A 24,007-nucleotide genomic window follows, 5' to 3' on the forward strand; every position below is an offset into this window, starting at 1 on the left:
TCTACAAAGAGGCTCCAAAGCTATGTAGAATGTTTTATTTCAATGCACCTTATTCAACAATCTAGTTGTGAATCATTTAGGAGCTCATCACCATATCTTGGGATGATTCATTCTGTTGCATAGGAGGTGTGCCACCCACAACTCCTTCCGACAACTTTCCCAATCCAGACACCTGACTTCTTCCTCAAGGGTTGCCGTAAACACCTGCAACGAAGCTTACAGAAACAGGTTGAGAAGTAAAGAGCAGAAATGACCACCTCCATTGCTGAGTCTGGCTAAAAACACCTCTCAGCTAACTATCCTATAGGCAACTTCAAGCACCAATTCACTACTGATGATCGTAACTAAGGAATAAGCTGGTCTCCTATCCCACTTGGGCAAAAAGTATTTACTAACTTGGAGGCTGGCTTTGTAAAACCAGTTGCACAACTGCATCAGACTGGCTGTTTGAAGAAATTTTGAAGAACTGTCACTTCCTCTTGCGAAGACTATAAAACTTGCTACTACCAAAAAAAATAAAAAAGTTCTAAAAGATGGATGAAGATGGATATATGAGCATTGATCCAAGTAAGAGAGACCATCCCTTACCAGCCATTAAAGGAAAGAAAGGTAATATCTAATAGCTACTTATTTTTTTTTATTTTACTTTACATATTGGCACTAAGTTTTTTTTTAAGGGAAGTTAAGAAAAAGGTGAAAGTGAATCTAGTCCCTATTGTTTTTTTGGTGGGGGGATTACATTTGTTAAATGCCATTTCTGTTTGCTTTCCTTGATTATCTACGTCCTTTGCTTAGTTTAAGTTCTTTCTGTATATCTAGCAATTATGCGAGGGAGGGAGGGAGAGAGTTTGGTCTAGTGATTAAGGCACTGGACTAGGAACCAGAAACAATGAATTCTAGTTCTGCCTTAGCCATAAAAACCAGCTGTGGGATTTTGGGCTGGTCACGGTTTCTCAGCCCAACTCACCCCACAGAGTTGCTGTTGTGAGGAAAATAGGAGGAGGAAGGAGTATTACAAATGTTCGTCCCCTTGAGTTGTTTATAAAAATAATAAAGGCAGGATATTAAATAAATGTATAAATTTCATCCAGAAGCTAGAGACTAAAATAGAGAGGTTGGCTGGCTGGCAGGATAAACAACTGAGCTTTTAAAAATGGCAACAAATCTCATTTCATACAATGGTACAACATTCTGGAAAGATAAAAAGCATTTTTAAAGTTTACAGAATTAGAGAATATCAGAGTTGGAATGGACCTTGGAGGTCTTCTAATCCACTTCCTGCTTAAGCAGAAGATCCTATACAATGGCAGCCAAATGGCTGTTCAATCTCTCCCCACAACTTCTGGAGGCAAGCTGTTCCACTAATTAATTGTTCTCACTGACAGGAAATTTCTCCTTAATTCTAGGTTGGATCCCTCTTTGATAAGCTTCCATCCGTTATTTGCCCTCAGGTGCTTTGTAGAATCCCCTCTTCTCTTGACAGCCCCTCAGGAATAGAATAGAATAGAATAGAATAGAATAGAATAGAATAGAATAGAATAGAATAGAATAGAATAGAAGACTAGAGAACAGAGAATAGAGCTGGAAGGGACCTTGGAGGTCTTCTATCCAGCCCTCTGTTCAAACAGGAGAACTTATACCATCTAAGACAAGTGACTGTCCAGTCTCTTCTTAAAAGCTTCCAGTGTTTGAGTGCCCATGATTTCTGGAAGCATGCTGTTCAATTTTCCTCAGTGTTTAGAAAGTTTCTCTTCAATTCCAGGTTGCTTCTCTCTTTGATTAGTTTCCAACCATTATTTCTTGTTCTGCCCTCTGGTGCTTTGGAGAATAATTTGACCCCCTCTTCTTTGTGGCAGTGCCTGAAATACTGGAATGCTGCTATCATGTCACCACTAATTCTTCTTTTCTTTAGACTAGCCAGACCCAAAACCTGCAGCCATTCTTTGTATGGTTTAATCTCCAGGCCTTTGATCATCTTAGTTGCTCTTCTCTGAACTTTTCCCAAAGTCTCAACATCTTTGTGTGTGTGTGTGTGTGTGTGTGTGTGTGTGGTATGGTGACCAAAATTGATTGCAGTATTCCAGGGTTGGTCTTATTAGAGTTTTGTAAAGCGGCACTAATACTTCACATGGCATGATTTTGATTCTATGCCTCTGTTTATACAACCCAAAATCATATTAGCTTTGGAAAACTACTACCATATCACCTAGTCCTTCTCTTTGTTAGATGAGACATATCCAATTCCTGCCACCCTTTCTTCATCTGTTGTAGCCTCTAATCATCTTTATTGCTCTTCTCTGCACTCTATCTAGGATTGCAAAATCTTTTTTTATATTGTGTTATCCAAAAACTGGACCCAGTATTTTAGGTATGGTTTTACTAAGGTAGGATAAAGTGGTACTAACCTTCATGTGATCCTGGTGCTATCCCTCTGTTGATGCAGCCTAGGACTGCATTGGCTTTTTTGGCAGCTGCAGCACACGGCTGGCTCATACTTAAATGATGGTCTGGTAGAACTTCAAGATCCCTCTCACAGTTTGACAACTCATCATACGAGTGGAACACTAACATTCCACTATTTTTATACTAGTCTAGTGTATTACTAGTATGCATTGTCACTATGGTAGTATCATACTAGTGGAACTCGTATGACAACTTGTCATCCTAGTGGAAGTTTTTATAGAATGAATTTCCTACATTAAGTTTCCTTCTCTGCCTGGCACAGCACTGTATAACGTGTTAGGTTTCTTGTTTTGCAAAATGTGCTTCAGAGAAATCAAGTAATCCCATTCTTGCCCCATCAAATTGTCTACAATATTGTTTTCCTCCTCCTCTATCACCTAATGATCCAGTAATCTTAGACAAAAAGAAAAAGAAAAGAAAAGAAAATTGGAAGAAAAAGGAATACCGATTCACATCCATATGACCAGAGGTCCCTCAAGATAAACTTGCTTTCTTTTGAGATTATAATTTCATATATGTGGGAAGAAGAGAAGTTTGCAAAAAGTTTAGTTTCCTTTACTGGTCATTTCTGCTTTATAAAAATTGCAGATTGAAGGGAAGAATGCATATGAAGAACATAATGGACTTCTCCCACATTTTGAGAATTTAAAAGTCTAATTTGTCTTCCTATATGTGAGTGGAAAATAAAGTTACTGTGTCCTGTGATGTACTTTGCTGGCGCTGTCTGGAGAGAAGCTCTGAGTGGGAAATTCCAGCAGCTTCGTCTCTGTCCCAATATTTGTGTGACATCTATTTAGGGTGGCTTTGCTTTTTCCTGCAAAGCAGATGTTTCCAGTCTACTAGATGTGATTGATTGCTAAGGCTTTACGAGTGGAATGGGATTCTCTCTAATCAATTACTGCAAAAATAAAATTGAGATGACTTTTCCCTAAGTAGTTTGATCAGGCTATGTTTGAAGAACTGAGCAACAAAGCAACTTTAGAGAATACCTCATTTACATACCAAATGCCTCTTACTTTAATAGTACATGCTCTTTTTATGTATTTTTAACATTTGGCAAGATCTGCAAGTCTTTTTCAGAATAACGGAATAGTAGAGTTGGCAGGGACCCTGGAGGTCTTGTAGTACAACATAAGAAGTTCAAACACACGAAGAACATTTGCAGGATTTGGGTTTGGCTCGTCTAGAGAAGAGAAGGACTAGGGGTGACATGATAGCAGTATTCCAGTATTTGAAGGGCTGCCACAAAGAAGAGGGAATCAATTTATTTTCCAAAGCGTCAGAAAACAAGACAAGAAGCAACCTGGAATTAAGGATAAACTTCTTAACAGTGACAACAATTAACCAGTGGAATAGCTTTGCCTTCAGAAGTTGTGGGTGCTTCACCACTGGAAGTTTTTAAAAAGAGACTGGACAGCCACTTGTCAGAAATGATATAGGATCTTCTGCTTGAGCTGGGGGTTGGACTAGAAGACTTCTATGGTCCCTTCCAGCTCTATCCTGATAATGATGATGATGATAATGATGATTCCCTGCTCAAGCAGGAAACTCTACACCATTTCAGAAAAAGGTTGTCCAATCTCTTCTTAAAAGCCTCCAGTATTGGATCACCCACAACTTCTGGAGGCAGGTTGTTCCACTGATTCATTGTTTCGTCAGGAAATTTCACCTTAGTCCTAGGTTGGTTCTCTCCTTGATTAGTTTCCATCCATTGTTTCTTGTCCTGCCTTTAGGTTGCCCCACCCCCCGCCCTACTTTGTGGCAGCCCCTTAGATATTGGAAGACTGCTATCATGTCACCCCTAGTCCTTCTTTCCAGCTCTGAGGGTCTTCTATGGAGCTGGGATCTGCCCAGGTGGGGCGTTGTTTAGATGGGTTTGTATCAGTAGTGGGTTTCAAATCCCAGCGCTACTGGTTCACTATTGGGAGTGCACAGGTGCACGTGGTTGCTTTGCGAGTGTGCAGTGCTTCTGCGCATGCACAGAGCATTTTTGATGACATCGGGTCGGGGGGTGGAGCCTCCCACCACCACCACTACTGGTTCGCCTGAGCCAGGGCGAACCGGTAGCAACCCACCATTGGTTTGTATTTGACCCACAAGGAAGTGGCAGAGCTCGACTACCTCAAGGCACAACCCTCCCTTACCCACAATGGAAATGCTGGGTTTGCAGATGATCCCAGGATGGTGGAGGTTGTTAACTGAACAAACCTCTTCTTGACTCTTCTGCATTTCCTTCCAATCTTGCCATAGTGCAGCTTGTAAAGAATCTGGTCTATCCAAGTATAGATAGTCAGTTGGTGGAAGGATTTCTTTCCTTGGTATGGAGTTGGTTCAAGTCCCCTTCCGACCCTGTAAATGATGCTGTGTTTCTTTCTATATATGGAAGGGCGATATCCTGATTTTTTCCCCCTCCTCCCAGCTTTTATATGGTAATGGACTGCAGACTTTTATCTGAGGCCCCCACTGTCAGCCCTGTGACAAAGGGAGGAGAAACAAAGCTGGGGGAATCCACTAATCGCCTTCCTTTGCTGGTCTTTCCTTAACACTTTAAGGATGGAACCATCCACCCGTCTCATTCCTGAGGCTCAGAAATCTGGACAGCAAATTTTAGGCTAGCAGACTGCTTGAAGGACAGATGCATTGCAGGTTAACATTTGGCCATGCCCTAGAACAGTGATGGAGAACCTTTTTGGCACCAAGTGCCGAAGCTACCTGCTCTAACCTATGGCAGTGAAACATAGACACTAATCTCACAATTGATACAAGAGCTACAAGTGGCACAAAGAGTCATGGAAAGATACATGCTCAGCATTACAAGACAAGATAGAAAGACCTGCACATGGCTTAGAGAACAAACGAAAGTATACAATATCATCAAGAGAGTAAAAGAATTGAAATGGAAATGGGCTGGTCACATAGCAAGACAAACAGATGGCAGGTGGATCAAGGCAGTCCTAGAATGGATTCCTGTCGTGTCCCACTCCTCCGCTGACGGCCGGGTCAGGGAAATCCAAATCAGGCGTGCCTCTGCAGCTCTGCCAAAGTCCTAGCAAAGTTCTCAAGGCAGGCAGGAGACCAGAAAGTGATTTCAGCAAGATAAGGTAGACTTTGCCTGACTCAGAGAATGCCAGAAAGCAGATCCTTTATATAGGCCATGGGGTGTGGCTCCATGACTCAGCACTTATCCCGGCCTGCCCCTCCCTTCCTTCTGTTGACGCCGCTTATCAATTCTCCTGAAGCGAGGGTCACTCCAGTCTGCAGCTGTTGGTAATTGACCTTCCTCAGGCTCACATGTTGTGGGGGAGGGGGAGGGGTCTAGTTGCTCCGTTTGCCTGGGCATGGAGCCAGGGCTGGGGGCTGGAGGCGCTTCTTCTTCCTCAGCCTGATTGGGCATGGAGCCAGGGCTGGGGCCGGGAAGCATGCTAGGGCATTCCTCAGCATTCGGAAGCAGATAAGAAGGCCCCGGCTGCGGAGAAAGCGGATGAGGCACAACAGATTCCACTTGATAAAAAGCATCCACGAAAAAGACCTAAAACAAGACAGATCAATGATATCAGCATGTATTGAGCCACAGTGGTGCAGTGGTTAGAGTGCAGTACTGCAGGCTACTTCTGTTGACTGCCGGCTGCCTGCAATTTGGCAGTTCGAATTTCACCAGGCTCAAGGCTGACTCAGCCTTCCATCCTTCTAAGGTGGGTAAAATGAGGACCCAGATTGCTGGGGGCAATAGGCTGACTCTGTAAACCACCAAGAGAGGGCTGTAAAAGCACTGAAAAACAGTATATACCAGTAAGTCTAAATGCTATTGTTATTACAGACCCAACTGGCAAAAGAAAGCTCAGGACCATATTGGTTGGAAACATGCGGAAGAGGCCTTCATCCTGCAGTGGATAGACAATGGCTAGAATGATGATGATGAAAAAGAAGAAGAAGAAACGTCAAAAATATCTATGTTTAAATCCCAATGTCTAGGCCATCTAACCATTGATGCACAGCATCATTTATATTAAAACAAAAATCAGATACAGCCTCAGTTTACAGCTGGTCATGGTGTAATCTACAGTTTGACATGGGACCCCGCAGTCACACTGAGGAGAGGATACTGCACCCCATTTATATTTTATTATAAGTCCTGGCAGACACCAAGCATCAGCTGTGAATCCTATTCAGGATTGTCCATAGCTGAGGGGATAGTTCAAAATCTGGCACCTTTTTTTGTGGGGTCACTTATACGTCTTCCTATGTCACTTATTTGGCTTTCCGTTGGAAATAAATGTTAAAGTTACAATACTTAACGTAAATTAAGGAACGGATGATGAACTTCATAATTCCCTTACAATCCCACAGATCCTCCGATGAATCCTCTCCTGTGGAAAATTTTGTTCGGCATTTCGGCTGTAGGAAATGTGGTCCTGGCTGTGCTTTTGATTGTTCTCATTCTTCCAAGTAAGAAATGTTCTGCTTTGTTCCTTCAACCTGTCGTCGTCGTTCTCTCCTGCTACCATATACCGCCCTGGTGACGCAGTGGTTAGAATGCGGTATTGCAGGCTGACTCTGCTCACTGCCATGAGTTCGATCCTGGCTGGTTCAGCTTTCCATCCTTCCAAGGTGGATAAAATGAGGACCCAGATTGTTGGGGGCAATACTCTGAATCTGTAAGCTGCTTAGAGAGGGCTGTAAAGCACTGTGAAGTGGTATATAAGTCTAAGTGCTATTGCTATAAGTACAACTCATCTGCCAAACAGGAGTGATGCAGATAAACAATGGTGGGTTAAGATTATTTCTACTACTCAGGTAATATTTTTATTGTCACATTTGTCACAGTAGCACAATTTGCCATCAGTACATGTAGTCCTTGACTTATGACCAGTTGCTTGGTGATCATTCATAGTTATGAGAGACCTTCTCAGAGCTATTTACGACCCAGTTTTGAAGTTCGAACAGCCCCTCCCTCCAAGTCACATGATAGGATTCGGGCCGCTTGGCAACTGGCCTGCCTTTATGGCTTTTTGCAGCATCCTGTGGTCAAGTGACCACCATTTAAGATGTTATTGGTTGGAAATTGGCATTTGCTTCCAATTCCAGCAAAAGATGTCCATTGGCGTCATGGTCTCAGCACAAAAAAAAAATCATGAAATTGGGCGCAGTCATATAATGACCCATTTAATAACCTCATTGACCTAACACCAAAATTTGGGCTCAATTGCAGTCATAAGTTAATAATAATAACAGCAGAGTTGGAAGGGACCTTGGAGGCCTTCTAGTCCAACCCCCTGCCCAGGCAGGAAACCCTACATCAAGTTGATGACTACAAGTTGATGACTACCTGTATGTACCCCACTGTATGTTCCAAGATATACTGGATGATGAGAAAATACGCTGAGAGCATCACAACATTTTTAAGTTTTTCCCATCCCATTTGCTGATATGTCAACTACATAGATCTGAATAGACTTTCAATATGAAAATCCATCAGTCCAAGTGAAGAATATATATTATGCTGAATATATCATTTGTAATGTGTGAAATTGTAGAGGCCAAGTGCTATAAGCACTTAGACTTATATACTGCTTCACAGTGCTCTACAGTCCTCTCTAAGCGGTTTACGGAGTCAGCATTCTGCCCACAACAATCTGGCTTCTCATTTTACCCACCTTCCGAGCCAGTCAGGATCGAACCCTTAAAGCCTGTCATCAGAATTCGCCTCCAATACTGCATGCTAATCACTGTGCCATCCCGGCTCCTTCAAGATGCACTTGAAAAGATAGACCAGATCTGTTTCCGAATTGACAAGGGAAAAAACATGGCTTAGGTCCAAAATAAGAAGGATGTATGTGTTTAGGCAGACACCTCCCTAATTCATATGCATATAGATCATACCACATATTTGAGAGGATTTATGTGAAATCATACGAGATGAGACTGGGTTTGTCACTGTGAGCTTCCAGAGTTTCCTTCAAGATCTTTTTATGCCAGCAGTCCTGGGGACTCAGGGGACAGGTGAACTAGTGAGGTGCCTCCATTATTTTTAATATCTCTTTGTCTATTATTCTTTGTCCTAGTTTGGTTTTTCTACTGTTTAATGTATTTATTCACTGTGGGGTCCCTGTTGCTTTCTAAGCTTGATCGTTTTCTTGCAGATGTTTCATTACCTAACTAGGTAACATCATCAATGCTAGAAAGAAGTGGGGTTTGCATTCTGTTTATATACATACGGCTTGCCCTGTCAGTGTTGGTGAGAGCATTATTAACTGTTATTGATAATTATTGATATATGATTATAATTAATTATTAACATAATAATTATTTTTTAACAGTTAACTGCTTTTAGTTCTCTTTTACACCACCCAGAAACACTTGTTTGTGAGATAGGCAGCTATATAAATTGGTTTAACAAATAAAAAAAATCATATTTGAGATGATTTCACCCTAGACAAGAGAAAAGGTGACTCAGGGGCTTAATGACACTGGAGATGGTCTCAGTTCTGGTGGCTTGAGCCCTAGCACTGTATGACAGAGTGAACTCACTTCAGCTTCTGTCCACTTAATAGTTTGAAAGCATGTTCTATATAGGTAAATAAATAGGTATCACTTCAGTGGGAGATGAGTTGGTGCCCTATGCAGGCAGGCAGTTTCCTGACAGCTCTGAACCTTCCCGATTGTGGTGCCCATCCAAGGAGGCCTTGAGTGACATTGCAGGAAGAGCCACTTGTCTTTCTCTCTGGTGCAAAGCCAGCTCGCCCTCCTGTGGCACACCTTGGGAAGCACACCAACATATCCTTGCCAGGGCTGGTGCCTTGGCAAGCCAAACTATTACTGTTTAATAGCATTTTGGTCCCTTGGCTACTGTAAATTATAATAACAATAATGATGATGATGATGATGATGATGCACAAACTGACTATAAACAGTGGCATGACAAAGTGGCAACAATATGCATTGGAAGATCAGCAAGAAATATCATCTGCCTGTAAGCAAGAACTGGTGGGGCCATAAAATAGAAAATGTCATAAAAAATGAAGAAGTTACCTTGCTCTGGGACTTTAGAATTCAAACAGACAGGCACTAGCCACATAACTTTCCGGACTTAACAGTTGTCGATAAGAAAGACAAAAAAGTCTGGATCGTGGATGTGGCAGTGCCTGGAGACAGCAGAATAGAATAGAAAGAACTGGAGAAGATAACAAAGTACAAAGACCTACAAATAGAAATAGAACAACTTTGGCAAAGGCAAGCAAGGGTAGTACCAATAGTAATAGGCACCTGGGGTGCAATCCCCAAACAACTGGAGCATCACTTGAACACCATAGGCATTGACAAATTCGCCATCAGTCAATTGCGGAAGGCAGCTTTACTTGGAACAGCTTCCATCCTGCGATGGTATCTGTAACACCATCAAACATCCAGTTCTGCCAATCCCAGACTGTTAGGTAAGGACTCAGTAGGTAGACAAAAATGCCAAACCCACTCTGAACATCTGGTTCACTGTGTGATGATCAATAACAACAACAACAACAACAACAACAACAACAATACCAGGTGATGCATGAATTGAAGAGATCAGCTAGAAAAAATAACAAAATATTGTGATTTGCAAATTGAAGTTAAGCGATTGTGGAGGAAGAAATCAGTGTTGTACCAATAGTAATAGGATCCTTTGGAGCAATAACCAAAGGGCTGCCTAGATAGATGAAAATTTTGAACTTATCAGACCTGAATATCTTGACTTTGCAAAAAAAAAAAAAATCACCTTACTCAGAACTGCCCTATATGAATATATAGCAGGGGTGAAATCCAACAGGTTCTGGAGAACCGGTAGCGGAAATTTTGAGCAGTTCGGAGAATTGCCAAATACCACCTCTGGCTGGCCCCAGAGTGGGGTAGGAATGGAGATTTTACAATATACTTCCCCTGAAGTGGGGTGGGAATGGAGATTTTGCAGGATTCTTCCTCTGCCACGCCCACCAAGCCACGCCCACAGAACCGGTAGTAAAAAAATTTGGATTTCACCACTGCTATATAGAGCAGTTCATCTTAATAGATGCTACTTTAACAGCTCGGAGATCCTTGGTTATGACTTGACTGTGAATTGAACTGAATATTAACCATAATAATAACAACCCTAGACAAATGTAGTTCGCGATGTTTTGGTCTTATTCATAGGGTTTTTCTTTTTAAAATAACTCCTTAAACCATCCTCCAACAACAAAACCTGCAAAATTCCAATGTTTTCTATTTAGTGGAAATACTTGTTTTGTGATCCGGAATAAATTTTCTCAGATGGCATCCATGCTCTAAAGTTGATTTATTTCTTAAGATTCAGAGAATTTCAGTGTTCCGAAGCTCCCATCGAAGCCAATCTCCAGCTGCGTAATGAATTGTATTCCTTGCCGATCAGCTAAGGACAGTATAACAGGTAAGGTCTGCCTTTTCCAGCATATAGTAAAATGGGACTCTTTTCATCTCCGCTTTCATTCATGTTGAAAATGAACAGTGTTGAGTGAATCTGGCTTCCCTGTTGACTTTGTTTGTCAGCAGGTCACAAAAGGGAAATCGCATGACTTTGGGACACAACAACGGTCACAAATATGAACCAGTTCAGGGGTGAAATCCAGCAGGTTCTGACAGGTTCTGGAGAACCGGTAGCGGAAATTTTGAGCGGTTTGGAGAACCGGAAAATACCACTGCTGGCTGATCCCAGAGTTGGGTGGGAATGGAGATTTTGCAATAACCTTCCCCAAGGAGTGGGGAGGGAATGGGGATTTCGCAGTATCCTTCCCCTGGAGTGGGGTGGGAATGGAGACCTTGCAGTATCCTTCCTCTGCCATGCCCACCTAGCCATGCCCACCTAGCCATACCACGCCCACTAAGCCACGCCCACAGAACTGGTACTAAAAAAATTTCACTCAGCAACATATATTTTGGCCGCTATTTGTTGTGGCCCCTCAGGTGCCAGCAGAGCTAGCAGTGGAGTCAGACGAGGAGGAGGGCGAGGGGGAGCCTGGCCAGCTTTGAGGCCTTTGGAAGGCTCTGATGAGGAAGCAGAATGAGAGGCAAATGCAGATGCAGAGCTGGGGGCCTTCCGTCCTTCCCCAGGTGAAGACGCAGCTGTTTTCGGGCCTGAGATGAGTAATATGGAGGAACAGATTGGGCTCATCCCAGATACATGTATGCAAGGAGAGGAGGGGAGGGGAGGGGAAGGGAGAGGAGAGGAGAGGAGAGGAGAACAACGGAAGGCAATAAGCAGGGTCTCAGGGAAAAAAAATTGTAGACGCTAGCCAACCCCTCCCTGGCTGGGAAATAAGTATTAGGAGTTTGGGAGTGGCCTGTTGTTGCAGATAACCATTTGTTTTCCAGTGTACATCAATCAAGTTGGATTCCTTTGCCAGAACCAGGTTTGTGGGGACTAATTGCTCTGTATCTGAGGTGTCAAATGCAGAGTCTTCCTGCTGGGAAATAATAGATGGTGAATTTGCCTCAGGCTGTGTGAACAGGAACTGTTTCTGTTTGGCTTAATCACTGAAGGACTTTTTATCTTGAGTTCTCATGTGAACAGAGACTGTTCGTGCCCTTTTTCAGAAGGGGAAAAGACTCTCATTTGTGACTAATTATTTTTGGTTTTCTGTATCCAATATGAATAAAAACTATCCCTGCCCTGTTTTTAAAAAGGGGGTTGTTTTATTCGTGAGTAGGTGGTTTCTCATTGGTTGTGAAGGCTGGGTCAGAACACCATTGTGGTCATAAGTTGAGGACTACCTATATATCAACAGGTCACTTCTGACTATAGTAACTACACACTGCTCTGGTAGTGAGCATTGCTAGACAAACAGGCATCCAATTACCACATGAATTAAGCACAAAGAAAGCTGGGATCACCCATCGGAGCCTGGGACTGTATTCCCCTGCCTGGGTTTTTTCTGCCTGAAGTAGGAAAAATAAGTTGCTCACAATTTTTCTCTCTTTGGCCACAATCCAGCAGAAAATGAAATGCTTTCTTCCAATATTTCTTCCAATATTAATAAGAGAGATGCTACCTAGCAGTGGTGCATTTCCAGATGAAATAAATTCAGGTTACGGATGTATTTCAACTCTATCCCATATCGCAACTGTATTAACACAGGTAGACCTTGACTTACAACAATTCATTTAGTGGCCATTCAAAGTTACAATGGCACTCAAAAAGGTGACTTATGACCATTTTTCACACTTATGACCGTTGCAGCATCCCCATGGTCACATGATCAAAATTCAGATGCTTGGCAACTGCCTCATATTTATGATGGTTGCAATGTCCCGGGCCATACGATTCATTTTCGTGACCTTCTGACAAGCAAAGTCAATGGTGAAGCCAGATTCACTCAACAACCATGCAAGTAACTTAACAACGGCAGTGTTTCATTTAACAACTGTGGCAAGAAAGGTCGTAAAAAGGGGCAAAATTCACCTAACAAATGTCTCACTTAGCACTAGAAAGTTTTGGGCTCAATTCTGGTCGTAAGTCGAGGACCACCTGTAACAAACTCACTTCCTGGATGATGAAATTTTGAAAGAGGAAAAGTAAATGAATCTTAGCAGGAGTGTGTGGCCTCTCTCTCTCTCACACACACACACACACACATACACACACACACACACACACACACACACACACACACACCCCAGGACAAGCCAGAAGGATCCCGGTTTGAGATTTTCACTTTCTCTCTGAATTCCATGGTGTGTGTAGGGGTTAGTTTTCTGGATGAATTGTTGGTGGCTGAATAAGTAGCCACACAGGTAGTCCTAGATTTACGACCTTAATTGAGCCCAAAATTTCTGTTGCTGAGCGAGACGGTTGTTAAACAAGATTTGGCCCATTTTACGACCTTCCTTTCCACGATCATTAAGAGAATCACTGCAGTTGTTAAGTTAGAAGAGCGGATCAAATTATTCTGCAAAGCACCAGAGGCCAGGACAAGAAGCCATGGTTGGAAACTAACCAAGGAGAGAAGAAACCTCGAATTAAGGAGACACTTCCTAACAGTGAGGACAATTATCCAGTGGAACAGCTTTGCCTTCAGAAGTTGTGGGTGCTTCATCATTGGAGGTTTTTAAGAAGAGACTGGACAGTCACTTATCTGAAAAAGCATAGGTTCTCCTGCTTGAGCAGGAGGCTGGTCTAGAAGACCTCCAAGGTCTCTTCCAGTTCTATTCTATTCTATTCTATTCTATTCCATTCTATTCTATTCTATTCTATTCTATTCCATGGCAAACGGCAACCGTCATAAATATAAATCAGTTGTCAAGGATCCTAATTTTGCTTACATGACCATGGGGATGCTGCACTGGTGTTAGTGTGCATTAGTGTGAAAAATGGTCATAAGTCACTTTTTTCACTGCCATTGTAACTTCAGATGGTCACTACACGAATGGCTGTAAGTTAAGAACTATCGTTCTTCTACTACATGATTATGGAATGGGCGGAATTTCCCCATTCCTGGAATTCAAGTAGAGTAGAGGATTAGTCATCCTTAGGGCATTTTAATCAAGGGCTCAGTTTTCTCCTTCTGAGAAGAAGGCTGGCAAAGGCCCAAGAAGATTCTGGGTGGGTAATGCAGACACACAGAAGTTTATTTTAATAAATACAACTAAGGGCAGAGATGAAAAAGAGTGCTAAACATCAAGTTTACATGGCATATCTTTATACTAATTAATATTTATTAATCTGAGCAAATCAAGAAAGGGAGAGTGGGAACAAAATTGAAATGGCAATGCAAGGAAAGAATACCTCTTAAAGCCAAATGTCTGACTGTGGAATCAGCATTTAAGCAATATATTATAAGGTCCCAGAAGTTTCCCTGGGCCACTGAGATGCCAAAGAGAGTGTGACTCAAGAGGAGGATTGCAAAAAGAAGCAGATTTTATTTTTGGCCAAAACAAAATACTGGGTGAAACTATATCCAGAACATACAGACACAATGGATGTAAGGAATAGCCACACCTTGGGGAAAGTTTGGCATCCTTTTATACCTTCAGACATCAGCTTAGTACCCAATTCTGGGCCCCTGGCCCATGCCTTCCTTGTAGCCCTGCATTGGCCATGCAGCCAGGAACAGGGGGGCGGAGTGCTTAGAAACAGAGGGGCTAGATGCTTAGCAACACAGGTATTTGCCTGAGGTAACCCTGCCAGGCCATGATATACCCTGCTCCAGGCACTGAGTTGTACACAAAAACAAGATAACAGGAGTTAGATCACTGGTAGAAGCAAATGGCAGAGGCAATTCTAATTCATACAGGAGCAAAGCAATTCTTACAGAAGTAAAATAGCAAGTTATTATTACATCCCAGGAATTCTACCTATTCTACTATTATTATGTCCCATATATGGCTGTGGATGCCGGCGTCCCGGTACAGTCAGCTGCAACCGCGGCTGACTGTTGGGGGCGAGTCACTGGCCCCAACGGAAAGGGTGCGCAACTTGGGCGTTCTCCTGGATGGACGGCTGTCGTTTGAAGACCACTTGACGGCCGTCTCCAGGAGAGCTTTTTACCAGGTTCGCCTGGTCCGCCAGTTGCGCCCCTTTCTTGACCGGGATGCCTTATGCACGGTCACTCATGCTCTCGTCACTTCTCGCCTGGATTATTGCAATGCTCTCTATGCAATGCTCTCTACATGGGGCTACCCCTGAAGTGCACTCGGAGACTTCAGTTAGTCCAGAATGCAGCTGCGCGGGTGATTGAGGGAGCACCACGTTGCTCCCGGGTAACACCACTCCTGCGCAGCCTGCACTGGCTACCTGTGGTCTTCCGGGTGCGCTTCAAAGTTTTGGTTACCACCTTCAAAGCGCTCCATGGCTTAGGGCCCGGGTACTTACGGGACCGCCTGCTGTTTCCACATGCCTCCCACCGACCCGTGCGCTCTCACAGAGAGGGTCTTCTCAGGGTGCCGTCTGCCAAACAGTGTCAGCTGGCGGCCCCCAGGGGAAGGTCCTTCTCTGTGGGAGCACCTACTCTCTGGAACGAACTTCCCCCCGGTTTACGCCAATTGCCTGACCTTCGGACCTTTCGCCGGGAACTGAAAACTTATTTATTTGTTCAAGCGGGACTGGCCTGATTTTTAAACTCTACATTTTAAATTTTAAATTTTTCAATTGTAATTTTATTGGGTATTTTATATGGTCAATTGGACGGTTTTAATTTCGGCCTTTTATTGAATAAGTTTTTTAATTGTTATTTTATTGTATATATTAATTGTTTTATATGAAGGCTGTACACCGCCCTGAGTCCTTCGGGAGAAAGGCGGTATAAAAGCTTAATTAAATAAATAAATAATAAATAAATAAGTGCCCCATTACACTGAATAGAAGAAAGCAGAGAAAAGAATGCCTGTTTTGCTTGCAAAATTCAGTTCCCTTTCTTTTCCTGGCTGCTGGGGGAGTGGGGATGGGTGGGGGAGAAGGGGGCCCATTAAATGCAAAATGTATTTCTGTACACAAAAAACCCTACCTTCACTACAGCAACTTGTAATGCCCCTTTTCGGGAATTCAGCCCAAGTTTGAACTTAAAAGTAGAACTTGGCTTGGGAATTATTTGGTCAGTTTTGGAATGATTAAACAGCAGCCGTAGCAGCACTACACTTGTTCCAGTTGCTGAGGTGAAGTAAAGATGGAGTAACTAGGTTTGGATTTTTGTGGAAGGACTGGCGCAGGAAACTCCTGGTTTCATTCATTTTAAGCATTGGCTTTTTGCATCAATTCCAGTTTAGTAAATCTCGGAGTTTTTCTAAATTTAGCAGATACGATAATCCCACAGACCTCCATTATATACACTTTTGCCAAATACTCCATATGAGAGTATTTCCTCCTTGCCCCACACCTTTATGCTATCTGTATAAATTCATCCTAATGTTTCTACCACCACCACCCCTTTAATATTGTAATTACTCCTGATAGGAACTGCAATACACCATATGAGATAGGTAGGATCACTGTATTGTAATTAATTGAAAATGCAGTGTAAGAGATTTGATATGATCTCTGAAGATATTTTGATGGAAGGTATTCAAGAAGGAGGATATGTAGCTCCTGAACATGCACAGATCACCTTTGCTTCACATCAAGGAAGGTCACTGCTTTTTTTTTAATAGTCCTCCAGTTTAAAGTTGTGTGCCCATACACACTCTGCACCCTAACCTTTGACGTGAGAGACATCAAGTTGGCCACACCCTCCCAGTCACATGACCACCAAGCCACACCACCAGACAAGCCACACTCACAGAACTGGTATTAAAAAAATTAGAACCCCCCCTGCCCTCCCCCATCAATGGTGTCCCACTTTACCAATGTTAAAATCTGGTCACTATAATGTGTGTGTGTGTGTGTGTGTGTGTGTGTGTGTGTGTATGTATGTGTGTGTGAGACACGGTGGCTCAGGGGCTAGGACATTGAGCTTGTTGATCGAAAGGTCGGCAGCTCAGCGGTTCGAATCCCTAGTGCTGCCGTGTAACGGGGTGAGCTCCCGTTACTTGTCCCAGCTTCTGCCAACCTAGCAGTTTCGAAAGCACATAAAAATGCAAGTAGAAAAAATAGGGACCACCTTTGGTGGGAAGGTAACAGCGTTCCGTGCGCCTTTGGCATTGAGTCATGCCGGCCACATGACCACAGAGACGTCTTCGGACAGCGCTGGCTCTTCGGCTTTGAAACGGAGATGAGCACCGCCCCCTAGAGTCGGCAACGACTAGCACGTATGTGCGAGGGGAACCTTTACCTCTCTCTCTCTCTCTCTCTCTCTCTCTCTCTCTCTCTCTCTCTCTCTCTCTCTCTCTCTATATATATATATATATATATATATATATATATATATATATATATATATATATATATATATATATATATACACACACACACACACACATATATATATACACAAACATATATGCACACAGAGAAAGACATACAGACATAGAGACGTACACACACACTGATTTTGCATAATGGACATGATTTTTAGATAATATATGCAAGTGATAATGTATACACCAATTACAGTACAAAAATTATGTGACTTCATAACATGCAAAAAAAGAAAAAAGCCTCCACTGCATTAAAAGGTGTATTGCTTGGGAGTCGAAAATAAAATAAATTTTCGTTTATGGAGCAAAAAACAACCAACATTTGAAATTTTATCGAAATTAAACTCTTTGATGTAATTGTTTATAATTTCTTGGCTAAATTTACCTTGCTCCCGGGGCTTTCAGTTAGAAAACATTTATCTAATAATGAGCTAGGATTTTTTTTTTTCTTAAGCTAACAAATTTTTTGAAGATTAGCCACTACGTTTCCTAGGGATTAAAGAAACTAATTTCTTTTCGTCATGTATCCCACACCTTTTCCCTTACGGGAAAAGGGCTTTTAGAATTTAGAAGATATAATTTCAGCATAACTTGGCCACAAGTTACAATATTTCTTATTAATGATATAAACAGATGGCATGAGAAAGATGGTAATTCCTTCTCCCCCACAACTTTTCTTTCTTCCACACAGCAAATCTGACTCTGGACCCGAACACAGCTCATCCCCAGCTCTACGTATCCTCTGATTTGAAAAGCGTGAGATGGAAAGACATGAAACAGCATGTGCCCAGCAGTCCTCTGAGATACGACGTTATGGCCAGTGTCATAAGCCACCAGGGATTCAATTCTGGGAAGTTGTGCTGGGAGGTAGAAGTGGTGGAGGGAGGGGAGTGGTGGGGGGTGGGAATTGTTAGGGAATCTTCAAACAGAAACGGACCGATTCTTTTCGATTCTCGTGGGGGCTACTGGGGAGTTCAGCGAATTGATGGACGGTATGAGGCGATCACCCATCCCAGGACGAATTTGACATTGTGCCATCCTCCGAAAAGGATCCGAGTTTCTCTGGACTATCCACAAGGCCTCTTAGCATTTTTTGATGGCGACACGAATGCCGAAATCTTTGCTTTTCCGAAAGAAAATTTTAAGGGAGAGAAGGTTCACCCATGGTTCTTGATCTATAAGTGGAATGGACAGCTTGTCCTTCACCCATGATATAGTGGAACAATGGGCTCATCATGCTGGAAAAGCTCAAGACTATCGGCCTTCAGCTCTCCTCCACTCTTTCTGTTTCCTCTTTCTCCACCCCATTTCTATTTCCTTTGTCTCCAATTTCTTTTGTCCTTCTTTTCCCTCTATTGCAGGGGTGTCAAACTCAATTTCATTGAGGGCTGCATCAGGGCTGTGGCTGACCTTGGGGGGCTGGGTGGGCATGGCCAGCTTGATGCTACCTCTCAAACTGTTGGCATGTTGCTTCTTTGCATTGTGTAGATTGGGCCAAAGCCACCACTTTCCTGATGTTTCCTCTTCGCATTGGGTAGACTTGGCCAAAACAACTTGGGCTGGCCCCTTACGTTTTCCAGGATGGCCCCATGGGTCGGATCCGACCACATCATGAGCCGGATCTGGTCCACGGACCTTGTGTTTGACAGGTTCTGACAGGTTCTGGAGAACCGGGAGCGGAAATTTTGAGTAGTTTGGAGAACCGGCAAATGCCACCTCTGGCTGGCCCCAGAATGGGGAGGGAATGGGAATTTTGCAGGATCCTTCCCCTGGAGTGGGGTGGGAATGGAGATTTTGCAGTATCCTTCCCCTGCCATGCCCACCAAGCCACGCCCACCAAGCCACATGACCCCCACCAAGCCACGCCCACAGAACCAATAGTAAAAAAAAATGGATTTCACCACTGGTTTGACACCCCTGCTCTATTGCCACCCCAAATGCCATAACCACAAATATCTCTTCTAGATAAACAATTTCATGAGCGACAATAATTAGCTATGTTTCAAAAATAATTTTAAAAAAAGTTTAATGAAAAAGAACTGGAGGCATAAATGATGTTTCAATCTTTCACCTGAATTTGAGGACTGTGCTGAATACTTATTTGTGAGGGATCCTTAGTGGTCTCTGAGATTGGTAGTCTTTTTGTGTTCCGGGCAGCCATTCAGCCAGCCAGCCATGCCTGCCCTCCCTCTGTGGCAGCCCACGTGGATCCCAGGCAGCACAGCTTCGGGGCCTTTCCTGCTTCTCCTTGTAGCACTGATCTCCTTGGCTTTTGAAATCCAGCGCTCTTGGATTTCAAGAGTGCTCGGGCTCGGCAGATGAAGAAGCGGCACTGGATTTCAAAAGCCAACCAACTCAGTGCTACAACGAGAAGAAGTGCCACTCGTCAGTGGTGGGATTCAAATTTTTTAACAACCGGTTCTGTGGGCGCAGCTTGGTGGGCATGGCTAGGTGGCCATGTGACCAGGTGGGTGTGGCTAGGTGGTCATGTGGCTGGGTGGGCAAGGCTAGGTGGTCATGTGACCGGGTGGGCATGGCTAGGTGGTCATGTGACCGGGTGGGCGTGGCTAGGTGGTCATGTGACTGGGTGGGCGTGACCAACTCAACATCACTTCTTTGCCCCAATGATAGTTTTAAGTATTAAAAAAAATCATATACCATTATTATTAGTTTATTATAAAAGAGGTACACAAAACTAGATTGTTACAAGAGTTTTAAAATATTAATAAAAAACTATTAAATACTTAACAAAAAACAATAAAACTTATCTAAGGTATTGCGAAATCGCAGTTTTATTGGCGTCCTCAATTGCCTCTTTTTTCACTTTCACATGAGCATCATCAGCACTGTGATTTCCTCTCAGCCACTTCTTAACTAAAGGAATAGGGTCCCATTTCTGTAGGGGTAGGCCAACTAAATTAATGGTCATTAAGTTAGTTATATTAGAAACAGTTAGGTGACTTCTGCTCTCTGAACATATGATGTTCATTTCCGCAAAACCCCTTTCCGCTTCTGATGAACAATTGTTGGCAATTGTTCTGCCAATAGCTTTAGCTTTCTTAATACTGTAAGGAATTGCATATTTCTCGGAATCTCTCAAATCATTTTCTATAAAATCTCTAAATCGTTGATATTAATTTTGTAATTAAAAATATCACTAAATGCATCCAATTCTTTTTCAGCTGCTTTCCATGGAACTATTCTTCAATATTCCAGTAATCTGGCTCCAAAACATTTAGAAATTGTAATTTATTTGTGTCTTGAAATTGGCTACCTGTTTTTAAATGTTCACAATCCATTAGTCTTTTCTTTAAAATTGTTGTGATGCTTTCTAAAAGTCTTTCCCGAGGAAGGCTAACAAATCAATGATTTTCTACGAATTTTATATTTTTGAAGGTTTCTGAAGTAATTAATCCATCATCTTTTCCTTTCTAAGCATTTCAAATGCTTTAATTGATCTTATCACCAATTTTTCAGCCTTTATGATGTCTGTATTTCTTGCTTGCAGTACATTTGAAAGAAGAGAAATTTCTTCCAGAATATGGATCATCAATGCCAAATCAGTCATCAAATGTATATTTTCAAGACATTTTTTATTTGAATGAAAATAGTGATGTAGCACTGGATAAGCACGCCACACAGCTAGGGTTGACCTTAAACTACAGGCAGCCCATCTTGGTCCGAAAACTCTACCAATCTTTATGATGTTGATTTCAAGTTCTTCGGATATTTTGTTAAATTCAGTCTGGTTCTTATTGGATTGATGAAAAATAGCATATATCTTATCAATAAATATTTTTAAATGATTTACTTGCATTATTTCCTTTATGGGGTCATCTAAAACAAGTTGGAGATGATGGTTTGAGCAGTGCCATATTATGATGTTTGGAAACTCTTTTGTTATTCTAGTGTCACTCCAGATTTTATCCCAAGCATAATGCTAGCACCATCAGAGCAAAATGCTATTAAATTTTTTGGTAGCTAGTACTTAGTAAACCCAACATTTTTAAAGCTTTCCATAACTAAAGAACATATTGCCTCTGCATCTTGTTTTTCCAATTCAACTAGCTCAAAAAAAATTATTGGTGAGTTAACTGAATCCTCAACTTTTAAGTAAAGTATAAGAACTGGTTTGTAAGGTATTGTTGAAGCTTCGTCAATAATTAAACATATTTTCAGATTTTTTTCAATAATTTTAGTAAATAATTGTTTTTTAATGTCTTTTGCAATGAAATCAACTATTTTCACTGCAGTTTAACGTGAATGCAATCCTATTTCCAGATCTACTCCATTTTTAATTTGTGGGGACTGCTTTCCAAGAGCATGTTTCTCCATTTCTCATCAAGGGAAATATAATATTCTGCCTTTTTAATATTTCCTAAAATATTTCATTCTTCCACCCTGTTTTCCCCAAAAATAAGACATCCCCTGATAATAAACCCAATCAGGTTTTTGAGTGCATGGCAATAAGGCAAAGCACTTATTTCAGGGTTCAAAAAAATATAAGACGGTCTTATTTTTGGGGAAACACAGTAGGAGGGAGATGGGTGCTAACTTTCTACAACTGCAAACTGGGAAAGACAAAACTGATTTGACATATTATCTTTGATTGAATTGGCAATCTGCTCTCTTACTCAGACTTCCCGACTGCCAATGGCCTTTGTCTCCTTTCCCACTTTTTCTATTAACACCCACTTTTTCGCAAGTACTTCAAACAGTGCAGCTATTTCCTCAAAGAAATTAAAATGTATGTAGTTTGGAGGGTTGGCATTAGTCCTAAGGGCCTCGAGTGCCTCACTCTGTTAATTTGCAGGCTTTGGGATTAATAGAATGGTGGTTTCCACCTTCTGCAGTTGCTGGAAATGTCTTTGGAGAGTTTTCCACGATTTATCTGATACTCACAGAGAGGTAGAATAATGTTGAGACACGGGAAGTCCTCCCAGGTCAGTCCCATTAGGACAAAATTGTGACATTGTTGAAAACACAGACTGTGTGATGGGGCTTTTCTTCTGGCCTGACTAGCTGGCCAATCACATTGACTTTAATAATGCAAAGGCTGGAGGTAGAAGCCCAACAGATGAACTTGCTAGGGCAGAGGGCTTTGAACTTGGCAGCTTTAAGACTTATGGACTTTAACTCACAGAATTCTCCAGCCAGCTATGCTATGTTATGCTATGCTATGCTATGCTATGCTGTCTGGAGAATTCTGGGAGTTGAAGTCCACAAGTCTTAAACCTGCCAAGTCTGAAGATTTCTGCGCTAGGGCATGAAAGCTTATTCTTGTATAATAGTCTCTCTCTCTCTCTCTGTATGCTGTGCTTCAAGCCTGTGCTGACCCCTAGTGACTGCCTCAAAATTCCTATATTTTCCTCTGCAAGACTTTTGCACTAGAAGATGGGAACCCACTGGGGACAGTAAAATTAACAATTGTAAATAGAAACTAAACAAGGCGTCAAGAGTGTAGGAAGTGAAAACGGCAGTGTTTTTTAAAAAGCAGATTAACTTCATTAGAAATTAATACCAAATTAATTAATAATTAATTAATACCAATACCGAGGGCCATCACTCTGCTAAACAAATAATTCCATCAACACTGTCAAACTATTTACTGAATCTGCACTACTATTAATCTTCTCATAGTTCCCATCACCAATCTCTTTCCATTTATGACTATATGACTATAACTTGTTGCTAGCAATCCTTATGATTTATATTGATATATTGACCATCAATTGTGTTGTAAATGAGAGAGAAGAGGAAGAGGAGGATGAGGGAGATAGAAAAAGAAAGATAAGAGTGAAAGAGACAGAGAGAGAGAAAGAGAAATGAGAGAGGGAGGAGAGGAGGATAGAGAGGGTGATAGAGAGATAGAGAGAAAAAGAAAGACATGAGAGAAAGGAAAAGATGAGAGGGACAAAGAAAAAGAGAGATGAGAGAGAGGGAGGGAAAGAGAGGGAGATACCTATTTCCCGTAGAAAACATGGGGAGTCACAAAACCTGGGTAGGTATGACTGGGGGGGGTTGTCATGTGACTGGGTGGGAGTGAGTGACGTAGAGTTGGCCACGCCCACCCAGGTTTTGTGGCTCCCGTTTTTTTTTTCTACCAGGAAACAGGCCCAAGTGGCTCTTTGAGTGTTTACGGTTGCAGACTCCTGCCTAAGATAATTCCTTGTATTACTTCAGAAACATTTGCAGCTGTTATGTACCATATAAGGAGTGAGTTATAGGCTTCACTCAGGTCCTCCAAAAAGGCGGGAAAATACTTAAAGCTCATTGGTTAAGCTTCTGGCAGCCCTCTGTAAAAGAGGACACTGCCAGACAAGCAGGTTGTTGGGTTGTACTGGTCTACTAATAAAGAGCTGTTGTTACTGAAAGAGCTGTGTCCGTCTCTTCCATCATCGAATCTAACAGCAGCCATTATAAAACATTCTCTTAACGTGAACCTTGCTTTCATTCTCTCTTTTCCCTCAAAAGGTGCTCATGCTTCATTCCACCCTTAAATCTTCCAGTGCACACTTTGTCTTTCTTCATTTTAAACAAGGGTGTCTGCAGGGAATTATTTTTAAAAAAAAATCAAGATGGTAGTCACCTAAGTATGATCAAAGATCAGTTTGTTATGTGTGTTACACTATAATGGCCACCATCTTGGGTTTTTTGATCTTTTCTGTGGAAATCTCGGTGAAATTTCTGTGGAAATCTCGATTATCTCCTTGAT

General features: G+C 42.1%; 1 protein-coding gene and 1 pseudogene across 1 annotated transcript; one reads left to right on the forward strand and one right to left on the reverse strand.

Moving 5' to 3' along the window:
- The first annotated feature begins 27 nt into the window (after positions 1 to 27).
- Positions 28 to 21,098, forward strand: LOC131191683 (butyrophilin subfamily 1 member A1-like). The gene is made up of 4 exons (XM_058170074.1): positions 28 to 609; positions 6,811 to 6,909; positions 10,781 to 10,879; positions 17,984 to 21,098. Exons 1-4 carry the CDS (start codon positions 534 to 536, stop codon positions 18,502 to 18,504), a joined length of 795 nt encoding a protein of 264 aa, XP_058026057.1. The 5' UTR covers positions 28 to 533; the 3' UTR covers positions 18,505 to 21,098.
- On the reverse strand, positions 20,057 to 22,430 carry LOC131191680 (E3 SUMO-protein ligase KIAA1586-like; annotated as a pseudogene).
- Between the last annotated feature and the right edge of the window lie 1,577 nt (positions 22,431 to 24,007).

The sequence above is a fragment of the Ahaetulla prasina genome, chromosome 2 (assembly GCF_028640845.1).
Source record: "Ahaetulla prasina isolate Xishuangbanna chromosome 2, ASM2864084v1, whole genome shotgun sequence".
Taxonomy (NCBI): Eukaryota; Metazoa; Chordata; class Lepidosauria; order Squamata; family Colubridae; genus Ahaetulla; species Ahaetulla prasina.